Source organism: Rhineura floridana, chromosome 3, assembly GCF_030035675.1.
Source record: "Rhineura floridana isolate rRhiFlo1 chromosome 3, rRhiFlo1.hap2, whole genome shotgun sequence".
In the NCBI taxonomy this organism is placed as follows: domain Eukaryota; kingdom Metazoa; phylum Chordata; class Lepidosauria; order Squamata; family Rhineuridae; genus Rhineura; species Rhineura floridana.
Genome location: NC_084482.1, coordinates 198,349,577 through 198,362,798, shown reverse-complemented (window position 1 = coordinate 198,362,798; position 13,222 = coordinate 198,349,577). Strand labels below are relative to the sequence as shown.

Here is a 13,222-nt window from a genome sequence, read left to right as displayed (position 1 = left end):
ATCATCCAGCATTCTACTGCCCATTTACTCCCCCCTCCTCTTTCATTCCACTTACCATGTATCTCCTATACAAACAGCACTTACCATATATACACTAATACAGGAACATCACAACGCTCAAATGTAGCGAGGGTATTTAGGTCATCAAACTATTGCAGAATGGTTGGCGGGTATTTGTCCTTCTAGGCTTGAAGTATGGCGTCTCTTAGCAACCATCAGGGCACATAAAGCCTATTCTTGTTGCCCTGCCATTATGACTAATTCCTGCTGATAGACTTCTTCTTCATGAATTTAATTTTTTTAAAGTCATTGTCTATGTTTTGTGGCAGCTAATTCTTTAGGTTAATTTTTGCCATGTCATTGCAAGTTTTGGGACAGGATGTGACAGATGTGTTGTGGGTAAGCTTTCCTATTTGGCTTTGTACATCCATAATCTTTTGCCATCTTTCATAGGCCTCCCCACCACCAACCCCCCCAATGCACTACCAGATATCCTTTGTTTTTACAGCTGCAGACTAATATGTTGGTTATCACAAAAGCTCCAAGATAATCATGGGTATCTTTATTTGAAATTGAAGTGCTTTGCTGCTGGGACAATAGTCTTACACAGAACTGAAAACCCTGATGATCCAGTTCACGTACTACAGTCTCTCTTCCTATTTTTATTTTTTATTTAATTCATGTCTTGGCTACCTTTTCAACCAAAACCAGTTTTAGATGCAGCAACAAGCAACGAAGAGGCTTAAAGACTAAAACATTTTTATTGTGGCCTAAGCTTTCATTGACTGGAGCCCACCTCGTATGCAGGAAGTACCTTCCTCAGTTGGCAAATATACATGGGTGTAGAGGGGAAATTGTATTAACAATGGGGCCAAATGAACTTGAAATGCAAGCCCTATCCAGTAATTACTCCCAAGAACATTTGGAGGGGGGCTGTGTGCACCGGCCTCACTCCCCTCCACCCCCACCCCACCACCCCCACTGGCTGTACGCCAAACATGTTGAGACCAAAGTTCCAAAGGAGGATTCTTTGCACATTTGGCTGAACATTCTTAGAATCGTCCTTGCAATTGGGAACTCTGATTGTAGTCAGATGAAACAAACAAAGAATCCCCATTCAGAACTTCAGCATCTAAGTGTGAGGGGTTAGGGATGGGGTGGAAATAATGCCTACTCTCTTATAATTCAATAGAAAGCTCAGTGTATACAAATGGTACCTGCAACAAAATGTAGCAGTGTGGAGTTCTCCTGTTCAGGATTCCAGCCATTCTCATTCTTCTCCCCTGCTTGGCCATTTCTTCTCCCACCAATAGTCAGTCAGCATTTCATGGCCACTGAACATGCTTTGCATTTTGTTTTTGTTTTTTCAGTTAGCATTTTCCCCCTCCCCATTGTTGGGGGTGGATTTATTTATTATTTATTTAATTTTCATGTATGGATTGCTTCCTATCAAATAATCTTGAAGCGATTTAACAAGAAGGACAGTTACAGAAATTTCAAATATAAAATACAGGGGAATGGAGCTGTGCTGGGATACAGTTGTGTCCCATCCCAGTCCCATTAAAACGTTAGATTTCTCCATTGATTTCTCTGGGCAGCTTCCGGCCCTGGGGACATCTATTTATTTACTATTACATGTATATCCCACCTTTTCCCAATGATCTCAAGATGGCATACATGATTGTCCCTCTGTCTTAATCCTGATTTAAAAACCCTGTGAAGTAGGTTAGGCTGAGAGTTGGTGACTGGCCCCAGGATACCTTATGAGCTTTGTGGCCAAGTGGGGATTTGAACCCTAGTTTCCCAGGTCCCATCAATTAGATGGTTTTCTATATTTTTTGATATGTATGTGCTTCATCACCCTTTTCCAGACACTCTATTCCATTCTTTTTGACTACATGGCCGGTGGGGAGAAAGAGGTTTCCTTCCCCATGAAGCTTTTGTTTCCTAAATATTTTTTTATACTCCTGTAAACGTTGGGAGCTCACAGGTCCGCTGATACCTCCCTCTTCTGCATGGGTGATGCGATTTCAGCTAGATTTAGTGAGCAAAGGTTTGAATCTGAACCAGAGGGTGCACAGGGACAACTCACAAAAGCAGCAGTTGGTGATAACGTAATCTTCCTAGCGTTGCAGTGCAAATGTAACAACAGTAGTGAGAGAAGAAACGATTAGCTTCAGCTGAGGCCTAAACAATCAAATTCAATGTTAAATTGTAGTTCAGAAATGTCACTCTGGAGTCTTTCTTCAAAGCTCCTTTGTTGAAGAAGGGCAATGTTTCAGGTCAGCAGCACAGCATCTTGGGAGGCTGAAACCTTCCCCTAGTTAAGGGGTAGGGATTGGGGAACCTCAGACCTGGGTCCAAATGTGGCCCTCTAGAGCTCTCTGGCACTCGGGGCTCTCCCCAAGTCAAGCTGCCTCTCGAGCTACACCCTCCTCAAGTTCTTTTGGCTGGCTGGAATATGTCCATGTACTATGATAATGCTTCCTGCTTTCCTGGGTGGAGGGAAGTGCATCAGTGAGTGTAGAAACCTAGCTTTTGCATGGCTGAGATGTAGCCTTATGTACAAGAGTAAAAGTAGCATCCTTTGCCCTGCCCACCACTGGCATGCGTGGCCCTTGGACTGAAAAACGTTTCCCACCCCTACCCTGGTGTACCCTGAATGCTGCCATTTTTATTTTACTTTATTAAAAAAAATTATATACGGTCTGATTGTAATAAAAACTGAGGTATTTACAAAAAAATTAAATTTGTCAATAGGCAGTAAAAAAACAGGTATTTAAATATATTCAAAAGATAATTAAAATCAAGAGTAAGTTAAAAAGAGATTAAAATGTATGTCAGCTTCTACATGTCTGGACAGGCTTGCCTAAGCAAAAATGTTTTGAGCAGGTGTCAAAAAGAGCACAGCAAAGGAGCCTGCCCAATGTCAATAGGCAGGGAGTTTATTTATTTATTTTATTTATTTCATTCCATTTCTATACCGCCCTTAGCCAATGGCTCTCTGGGCGGTTCACAGCAAGGAATAAAATACAATACTATAAAATAGACATCAGATAAAATCCCTAAAAAAGACAGCTTAAGCATTTAACAACTTGATATAAAATTAACTTAACATTAAACAATTAACATTAAAATGCCTGGGAGAATAAAAAGGTTTTCACTTGGCGCCGAAAAGATAGAAGAGTAGGCGCCAGGCGCACCTCATCAGGGAGACTGTTCCATAATTCAATAGTTTCAAAGTGTTTTCATGTCAGATTTGTGAGCAATAGCCCATCCTTACTGGTGACCCCATCAGCAACTGGTTTTCTGTGATAAACTGCCTCTGACTATGGAAGTTCAAGGTGAATGGCCACTGGAAGACCCAGAGAAACATTTTCCTAGTCAAATTCCTTTTAAAACCACCTGAGCTTATTTTTGCTTTATCCTTTGCCCTGCCCACCACTGGCATTTGGCCCCTGGAAAGTGATTTTACTGATGCTGAGGGCCTGTGTGCAAGGCTGATCATTGCTTAGCAGGCAGGCAACTGTCCTCTGAATCCCCTGAAGAAGATAAATTTGTTACCTTGGCAACACAACAGCCAATAGGGACATAGCAAACGCAGGTAAGTGTTAACTGTTGACTCAAGGTCTGCTCTACCCCAGACAACAACCAAGTAACATAAACGTCATCAAGGCAGATTCCTGGAAGAAAAACAACTAGCTGACCAGGACACTGTGTGCATACAGAGCTTCACGTTTTAGTCAATAGCTCAATCAAAACCAATGTTTGAGTTGATCTACTGAGCGGGCCCAGTTTTAACTGGTAGAGCTGTCATGAAGCACACACTTGTTTATTAAGCGAGGCTGTTTAGATTCTGGTATATTAATATTTGGATTTTTTTTAAAATCAAAGATGACCTTTGCTTCTAACAAGGAGTGATCATTTGTTATTAAATAGAAACAGGCACCTGCAATTCCAATATTTTGCTGCCTGCTGAAAATGTTTTTGCTTCACCAAATGTTTTAATTAATTCATTTGATTAAGTGTTAGCCGTTCTGTATTTTATGATCTTATAACAATTAAATTTTAATTTTATGGTATGCCACCTTTACATATAAATATTTATGAGTTGATGTTTTATAAATATTCTTATATGTAAATGCAATAAATAAACTCTGAGGCTTCCTTCTGCTTCTAATTCTTTGGTAGCTGAAGAGGGAGAAATTTGGCAAAGGCCAGCTTTTCTCACTCTTGCAGTCCTCTGGCATGACAAGGAGCATTTCCAAACACTCTAATAAATGAAAAATGAAATGAATCTTTATCGCTTAAAGCCATAGGCTACCACAATTCATCACATGTCAAAGGAAAAAAAGACATTAAAATACAAGTCATATTTCAACAAACACAGTTAAACAGCACACAATAAAGGGACAACGGCACTAAATTTCAAATAAAATTTCTTCTCCTGAGTGAAAGATACACTGACCCACCCCATAACTTAGTGGATAAGTATTACAGCCATAATGGTGCTGGGGCACACCCCACAAGGGGTTTTTGTGTGTGTCTAGCTCTTAGTTTCCCCGCAGCTAGAGCAAATTTTGCCACCTGGGTAGTTAAAGATGTATTGTTGCCTGCTAGCAGAATATATATCTGCTCCAGGAAAGATCTATTTGACAAGGAGCGAAGGATGTAGGAAAGAAATTTAAGCCTTGGGGACTTGTATAGGGGGCAGCTTAGTAAATAATGTACAATGTCCTGAACTTCACCAGATTCAAAGATACAAACTCTGATGAGCTGGAATGTTAGAAAATCTCGCATCCAAAAAAGCAGAGGGCATAGTCTGAAGTCGTAAGCTGTGAATGATTTTCTCAAAGGTGCTGCTGTCAGAAATGTGAAATATTGCTCCATGCCAAATGTTGTTTTATATAATTGAGCATTCATCCTGATTTGTTTGCAGGGAGGATGGATGACACTGGCTATATTTCATGACCATTCATTCTGCTTTCTTTGTGGGGAGGTTAGATGGCATTGTGTCAAAGCAAGTGTTATTCCACCCTTTCTAGTACGTGTCCCTATCACCTTCCTTCCTGCAAAAAGTGATCTTTTGGGGAAGTGGATTTGTTGCACAAGACCTTCCAATCACCTGTAATGGTGCAACCTGAATTTGCTGGTATGTGATTGAATTTAAAAAAAGCAACAATCTAGAAGTGCCAGGAGTCTGCCTGCTTCACACACGTGCACACAACACACTTTCCTATGTAAACAATTAAAAGCACAGGCTATTAAAAGTCCTTGTAGATTGTAGTATTTGGCCATCCATAGCAATCCAAGGGCTGCAGAGAGCAGACAGTTAAACATATGAAAAGGGAAGGGCACTAGGACCTCGGGCTGCCTTGCTTGGATGATGTGGTACCCAGTTCAGTGGATGCAAGAGGATTAACTGCTTTGAGCATCATCACTAGAGCACCATGGCCAGCCAGACCCAGGGAATCCAGCAGCTGCTGCAGGCTGAGAAGAGAGCCGCAGAGAAGGTGGCAGAGGCTCGGAAAAGTGAGACAGGCATCCTGTTTTCTGAGGGAGGATTTAGTAGGAGCAGAACTCCCTGAGTTCTCTGGAGAAAAGGATTGTGATGCAATGGGTTACTGCAGAGGGAAATGAACTAGGATTAGGACCGGGGTGGGCAGCAGCTCTAGGAAGCTACAAAGTCCCTGGAGAGGGGATGTCTCTCCAGCTGACATTCTGTGTCTCTCTCCCCACCTTCATCCCAGGAAAGGCCCGGCGGCTGAAACAGGCCAAGGAAGAAGCCCAGGCCGAAATTGAGCAATACCGCTTGGAGCGTGAGAAAGAGTTCCAGCAGAAGCAGCAGGCGGTGAGGGGGGGGGGGGATTTGGGATCCCTGGTGTGTGTGTGTGGAAAATGGAGGGTGGGTCTCAGGAGGAAAAAGTAGGTATGATCAGCAACCTTGGAATATGTGGGTGAGGGAAGGATTCAGGGAGGATTTCTTGGGAGATGTTTAGGGAGGCATTATGGGAATTTGGAGGGGAGGTAGAAAAAATGGTGGCTCAGAGGCCCATTGAGAGGGTGATGGTATAGGGTAGTGTTTCTCAACTGGGGGTGGTGGTGTAGGAAGATCTCAAGGGGGAGGATGTGAGTGTTTCCAAACAATACACACAATATAAGTAAACAATTAACAATATTAAAATATGATAGTATGAAATGTTACTTTTGGAAGGTGTGATTGTACACAGCTTAGTACATAATCTGCATGTCATCACAGGTACGCAGTAGTCTGGCCTTATTACGGGAGCCAGGTTTGAAGGGTGTGTGTGGGATTTTTATGTTAGCTAAAAGGGGGCATGGGTTTAAAAAAAACAAGGTTGAGAAATACCAGTATAGGGCAATCCTCCAAACTTTTCCCCTTCTTAGAATTGGGAATTTTGGAATCAGGCTCATGTACTTTTAGGTAAGGGACGGAGGCTTCAGTAGGAGTAGTTCCTCTGTTAGTGTGGTACAGAGGACAGGATGGCTTTAAATGGGATGGCAACAAGGGAGAGGGCCTTCTCAGTGGTGGCCCCCAAATTATGGAATGATTGTGTTGACGAGGTGCGCCTGGCACCAACACTGTTATCTTTTCGGCGCCAGGTCAAGACTTTCCTCTTCTTCCAGGCATTTTTTAACAGCATTTGAAAAGCACGTTTTTAACTTGCCTATCGGTTTTTATGGGTTTTAATTTGGTATGGTTTTAAATTTGTATACTTGTTTTTAATGTTTTTAATTGTTGTAAACCACCCAGAGAGCTTCGGCTATGCAGAGAGCTTCGGTATATAAATGCAATAAATAAATAAATAAATAAATAATCAGTTTAGGGTGTTTTTCAGTCCTCCTTATGGCAGTGATGGATGAGGGCAGGGGTGGCCAATGTAGTGCCTTCCAGGTGTTGCTGGACAACAACTTCCATCATCCCTGGCTGTTGACCATGCTGGCTGAGGCTGAGGGAAGTTGTAGTCCAACAACATCTGGAAGGCACCGCGTTGGCTACCCTTGGATTATGATAATAGCAGAGCCCTGCTGGATCAGAGCAAGGGTGCCTCCAGAGGGTCAGTATTTTGCAGGAGGGTTTCAAGCACATGCTGTAAATTTAGATTTGCACAATTGAATTGGAATAAAGAGCTCTGTTGCCCTAGAATGCAACAAATCCACTTTAAAAAAATTTTTTTTTTGCTGTTAGGAAAGTGACAGGAAAAAGCATTGAAAAGTGTTAGATGAATTAATGATTAACAGGAAGGTGTCTGAACATCCCACAAGCAAATCTGGATGCATGCAGGATGAATGCTCTTTGTCATACAACCTCCCAGAGAACAAATCAGAATTAATACTCAATAAAGACTAGATATAGGGGCCCCTCCAGACATCTTTTTTTATTGGGTATTTATGATTTATGGTGGAATTGGGGTGGTTATATGCAACCCCACTTCAGTACTGTTTGTGCCTGCAAAGGTTCTGGGATGGACATGCCCTGTAATTTCCTGCTGAAATCCTGTAACTTTTTATATCTTGGGATTTTTTTTGGGGGGGGGATATCCTTTAAATGTATAGTGTGTACACAGCCTTGGTTTCTCATTTCCATCTTCCCCCAGCTGCTTTGTGTGTGGATGTGTGGATGGGTGAATGTGCATCATTTTGTGTGTGTAATCTCAATTTTGGTATAACTTTGCTGTTTCTTCCAACAGGCTCTGGGCTCGCAGGGGAACTTGTCTGCTGAGGTGGAGGCCCAAACGCGCAAGAAACTGCAGGCAATGCAGGGAGGCCAGGCCCGGGGCAAGGATCGGGTCCTGCGTCAACTTCTCACCATTGTTTGGGATGTGCGGCCCCAAATGCACCCCAATTACCGCCTGGCTGTTTAGCAGACCCATTGACCCAGCCTGCAATTGTCATCTGATTGCCTAGGGGACTTTACTGACACACATCCTCCACTAACCCACAGCTAGTGTAAGACTCCTGATCTCCAAAGACAGTGGCCCAGTTAAGTAATTTCAGTCTCTGGACTCAGTGGTCTTACAGGGATCGGTGGTGGTGGGGAAACCTTTGGCTCTTCAGATGTTTTTGGACTCCAACTTCCATCAGCCCCAGCTATCATGGCCGATGATGGGAGTTGTCGTTCAGCTACATCTGGAGGATGAAAGGTTCTCCACCTCTGCTATAGATGGTAATGTGCATTATTTCATTTAGTTCAAAATGTGATCTGACAGCCTTGCTGCATTTATGGTCCCCCCTGCACATTGTGCTGAGTGGGGCCCTGGACTTCATCTCCAAAGTCCTACTCTGATGGTGCCACTGCCTAGAGATCACATGCTCCCAGAACCTCTGTCTCTCCCAACCTCTGCCTAAAATTACATATTTAAATCTCTGCTCCCACTGTTCACACCAATTTTTAAAAAAACATATATTTTATTTATTTAAGAAAATTTATATACTATTTCATTGTAGAAAACCTCCAAACAGTTTACAAAAAACATAACTAATACTTCCATATGTCTCATACCAAGGCTACGAATAGCACATGATGATACCAGCGCTCCGTTATCCCTCAATGTAAGGGGAGTTCTATGGGAGTTCTATGGATGCCCTCAGGACTTACTCTAAAACAGAGGTAGGGAAGCTTTTTCAGCCTGAGGGGCGCATCCTCTAATGGACAACCTTCTGGGGTCCGCATGCCAGTGGTGGGCATGGCCAGAGGCAAAAGTGGGTGGAGCAACAGATATGGCTCTTGCCTTTGTACAGAAGGCTTTATTATTCCAATCATGCCAAAGTCAGAGGTTTCTACAGTTGCACACATCTCTCCATCCTCCATCCAGGCAAGCAAGAGCCATTATCACAGTTCAGTGACACCTTCCAGCCGGGCAAAAACACTCAAGAAGGGCATGGAGCAGGGCCGGTGAGGGATGTGGCCTAGGAAAGTCTTGAGGGGCAGGTAGAGAAGCCTGGAGGACCACAATTGGACCCTGGGCCCAATGTTCTCCACTCCTGCTCTAGAACAAGGTATCCCAGCTTTAAATCTGCACTTGTCTCTATGCAGCCCCGTTTCTCTGCTTCCCAAACTTTTTTTTTTTTAGGAAGGGCAGTAAGGTCCCCTTAGCCGATCCCCGCAAAATGGGTCTATCTATTACCTTCCACATCACAGTTCTGGATTCTCTTTCCCTGTTGCTCAACCCCATGGCATGAAGTGGTGCGTCTAGAAAATGGAGGGTCCTTGGAGGGTCCTCTAGCTTCCTGCTGGTGTATGTATGTGTGCTGAAACTGTAGCTTCTTATTTTTCCTCTGCTGCTGTTGTACCCCAGTCCACCCTGCTTCATCATTGCTCCTTCTCCTGTTCCCCCTCCTGAAACATACAACTGGACATTTCAGTAGTCACTTCTATGATTAATAAAAAGTGACATTATGGTGGTTAAAATGGATAAAAAGTGGTCATTCTACAGCTGTGGAGTAGGACTCCTGATTTCTCTGAGAGATGCGTGGAATCCAGCTGGTGAAAGAACGGGGCTGGTATTTCTTATTTTAAAAACCTCTATACTTCATTTATTTATTTATAAGATTTCTTACCTGCTCTTTACTATAAAGTCTCATGGGCATGTTGTTATATAACATACAGTCATAAAAGCAAATAAAACACAGAATCCTAGAACAGCAGAGTTGGAAGGGGCCTATAAGGCCATCAAGTCCAACCCCCTGCATGCGGGAATCCAAATTAAAGCACAGCAGATAGAATACAGTTACAGTTATAAAAGCAAGTAAAACCATACCAACCAGAACAGTATAAGGTGCTTCCAGATTGTTGCTATTTTGGGGTGGGATTCAATACCACACTGGCAGATTGTCCAGTTATAGTTGACTGCAAGGTCTTGCACTTCCCCCCGAAGATGAAACATTTTGCTGCAACAGGAAAATTCACTGGAAAAATGTGGGACAGCACTTGCTTTGACACCATGTCATCTAACCTCCTCGCAAACCAATCAGAATGAACGCTCATTAAACAGCCAATTGTCAAACACCAGGGTAAAGAGGTGTGTCCTCATACAGCAAACGCTACACAAGGGGAAGATCATAAATCAGTGATTCTTAACCTTTTCCACTGTCAGCACCCCTTGGATTTCCAAAATATAAGACCCATAGTCTTAAATGCTCCTTTGTGGAGACGTTCTACAATTTAGGGGCTCCTGCAGCCAAACCCAAACAGCTGTTTCCATTAACCGCTGGTTGGGTTCTGCCATAATCTAATATTTTTTTGGGGGGAGAAGGTTGTCTAGATTTCATCTGGAGTCCCTTACAACCCTATGATTCTTGATTGAAAGGCTGGGGTTTATTCAGGAGTAGGTTAATGGAACCAGTAGGACTGCTAGAAATTATTGGGGTGGAATGGAGCTCCTTTACAGTAGTAATCTGCTCTTTGTCTCTCAATAAATGGGCTATTCTGAAGAAAGGGAGACTTTTGGGAATTGGGGTGTAGTTTCCCCCCTTCTCTGTGGGAGATGATGACATCAAATCTTTAGAGAGGAAACTGCAGGTTTAGTTTTTGAGAGTCAGCCTGAACATTTCCTGAGGGCTCTGAAGGGTATGTATGTGTGTGTATGTATCTGTCTGCCTGCCTGCCTGCCTGTGTGTCCCTGTACATCCCCTGAAACCTAACGGCAAGCAAGATCTGCTGGAGTGTTGTGAAACTTACAGTTAAGCTCCATCAGTCTATATATATATCAGCCAGCCTTTCCCAACTTGGTGCCTTCCAGATGCTTTGGCCTACAAAACCTCAGCCTCAGCCAGCATGACTCTGCTCAGTGGGACCAATGGGAGTTGTAGCCAAAACACTTGGAGGGCACCAGGCAGGGGCAGGCTGGTGTCAGTAAACCACAGGATACAAAAATGTTGCAAACCTTCAGTAACCTCATCCCAAAGGAAACTGAACTCTCAGTAAATGCTGCACCCCTGAAATTTCTCACCATTTGGAAGTGGGGTGCACCTGCATAACAATATGCTTCAGTGCTGCTCATAGGGACAGCAACAACCCCTTCTTTCCATCCTGGTCTCTTATCACTTGCATGTGAGGTTGGGGTGCAGGTTTACTGTAGAGCAGTCGCCTTCAACTAGGCAAGGGCCAGGACCCACTTGGAAACCTGCAACAACGGATGCTCTTGCGACTCCTAGTCAAGGACAGCTATCCTGGAAATGCAGCCTCAGAACAACAAGGCCTCCAGGAATGACCAGAGCGCCACGGTCTGCCCTGCATCCCACACAGGAATCTGCCTTCTACCATTAGGCCTATCTAGCTCAGAATTGACTGGCAGCGGCTTGCCAGGATTTCAGACGGGGTCTCTGTGACGCCCTTCCCTGGCTCTCCCTGTCAGGTTCCTACCTGCGCGTGGCTACTGCCTGTCACTAGGCACCACCAGGGACTCCACCAGTCCGGACTGTCCTTTTTTATTGTTTCTCTCCCCGCTCTAGCACAGATCTCAACAGATCCCCCTGCTAGGCAACCACCAGTCACGTCCTAATACTAGTATTCCCAGAGACTCTGAATACTGGTATTGTTATTCTCTTCACCGCTGCCACCATTTGTTACAGTTTCCCTTCAGCCTTGGTCATTACCTTACCCTCCCTTCTGGTCTGTGAAACCCCAGCCAAGGATCAGGCCTTTGGTAAACCAAATTAAGTATTTATTAAAGATAACAAAGCTAACAAGGGAAAGGAGAGCATGAAAGCTTCGAGGGCCTTTGTCAACATCCTGTAAATGAAGGCATAAAAACCAAGGGCCCTAATATCAAAGGTTTTCTGGTTTTTTGAATGCAAAAACACACCAGTGTTGCCTCTTTCTCAATTTCAATCTTTTTAGGCCAAGTAAAACTTTATATGTTCAGATGTTGTACACATTCACTCTTTCATTTAGCTTCTGAGGCAAATAGCTTAGTTTGCTGATGTTTAAAAAAGGATCACACAGAGGTAGGATCACACACGGTATAGGCCGGTAGCAAATGTTCCATTCCTGGGCAAGGTCCTTGAATGAGTGATGGCAGGCCAGCTCCAGACACTCTTGGATGAGACTGATTATCTGGATCCATTTCAGTCGGGTTTCAGGCCTGGTTTTGGCACGGAAACAGCATTGGTCACCTTGTATGATGACCTCTGTCGGGACTCGGAGAGAGACAGGGGGAGTGTGACTCTGCTGATTCTCCTTGATCCCTCAGTGGCTTTCGATACCATCGACCATGGGATCCTTCTGGGAAAACTGGCTGAGTTGGGAGTGGGAGCGACTGCATGGAGGTGGTTCTGCTCCTACTTGGCGGGTTGGCTCCAGAAGGTGGTGCTTGGGGAACATTGCTCAGCACCCTGGACTCTCCAGTATGGGGTTCTGCAGGGGTCACCTCTGTCCCCCATGCTGTTCAACATCTACATGAAACCATTGGGTACAGTCATCCGGAGCTTTGGAGTGCGTTGCCATCAGTATGCTGATGACACGCAGCTCTATTTCTCCTTTTCATCTTCATCAGGTGAGGCTGTCAGTGTACTGAACCAGTGTCTGGCTGAGACAATGGACTGGATGAGGTCTAATAAACTGAGGCCCAATCCAGACTAGACTGAGATGCTGCTAGTGGGTGGTTCTTCTGACCGGATAGTGGATGTTCAACCTGTCCTGGATGGGGTTGCACTCCCCCTGAAGGAGCTGGTTCATAGCTTGGAGTTTTTCCTACAACCATCTCTGTCACTTGAGGCTCAGGTACCTCGGTGGCATGGAGTGCCTTCTACCAACTTTGGTTGGTGGCCCAGCTACGCCCCTATCTGGACAGGGATAATCTGGCTTCAGTTGTCCATGCTCTGGTAACTTCCAAGTTAGATTACTGCAATGCACTCTATGTGGGGTTGCCTTTGAAGACTGTTTGGAAACTGCAGCTTGTGCAAAATACAGCGGCCAGATTGGTAACAGGGACCAGGCGGTTTGAACATATAAAACTGATTCTGGCCTGCTTGCATTGGCTGCCTGTATGTTTCCGAGCTCAATTCAAGATGCTGGTTTTAACCTATAAAGCCTTACACGGCTTAGGACCACAATACCTGATGGAACACCTCTCCTGACACGAACCCACCCGTACACTACGCTCAACATCCAAGACCCTCCTCCACGTGCCTACTCCAAGGGAAGGTGGGAGTCTGGCAACAAGGGAGAGGGCCTTCTCAGTGTTGGCCCCCAAATTAT

At 44.3% G+C, this 13,222-nt stretch overlaps 1 protein-coding gene across 3 annotated transcripts; it reads left to right on the top strand.

Annotated features, from left to right (window-relative positions):
- The first annotated feature begins 5,450 nt into the window (after nt 1–5,450).
- On the top strand, nt 5,451–9,421 carry ATP6V1G2 (ATPase H+ transporting V1 subunit G2). 3 transcript variants are annotated; one of them, XM_061622125.1, is made up of 3 exons: nt 5,451–5,532; nt 5,751–5,773; nt 7,752–9,421. In XM_061622125.1, exons 1-3 carry the CDS (start codon nt 5,451–5,453, stop codon nt 7,884–7,886), a joined length of 240 nt encoding a protein of 79 aa, XP_061478109.1. In that variant the 3' UTR covers nt 7,887–9,421. The 3 variants fall into 3 exon arrangements, with proteins under 3 accessions (XP_061478109.1, XP_061478108.1, XP_061478107.1); XM_061622124.1 differs by having other exon boundaries at nt 5,751–5,851; nt 7,713–9,421; XM_061622123.1 differs by having other exon boundaries at nt 5,451–5,550; nt 5,748–5,851; nt 7,713–9,421.
- The last annotated feature ends 3,801 nt before the right edge of the window (nt 9,422–13,222 follow it).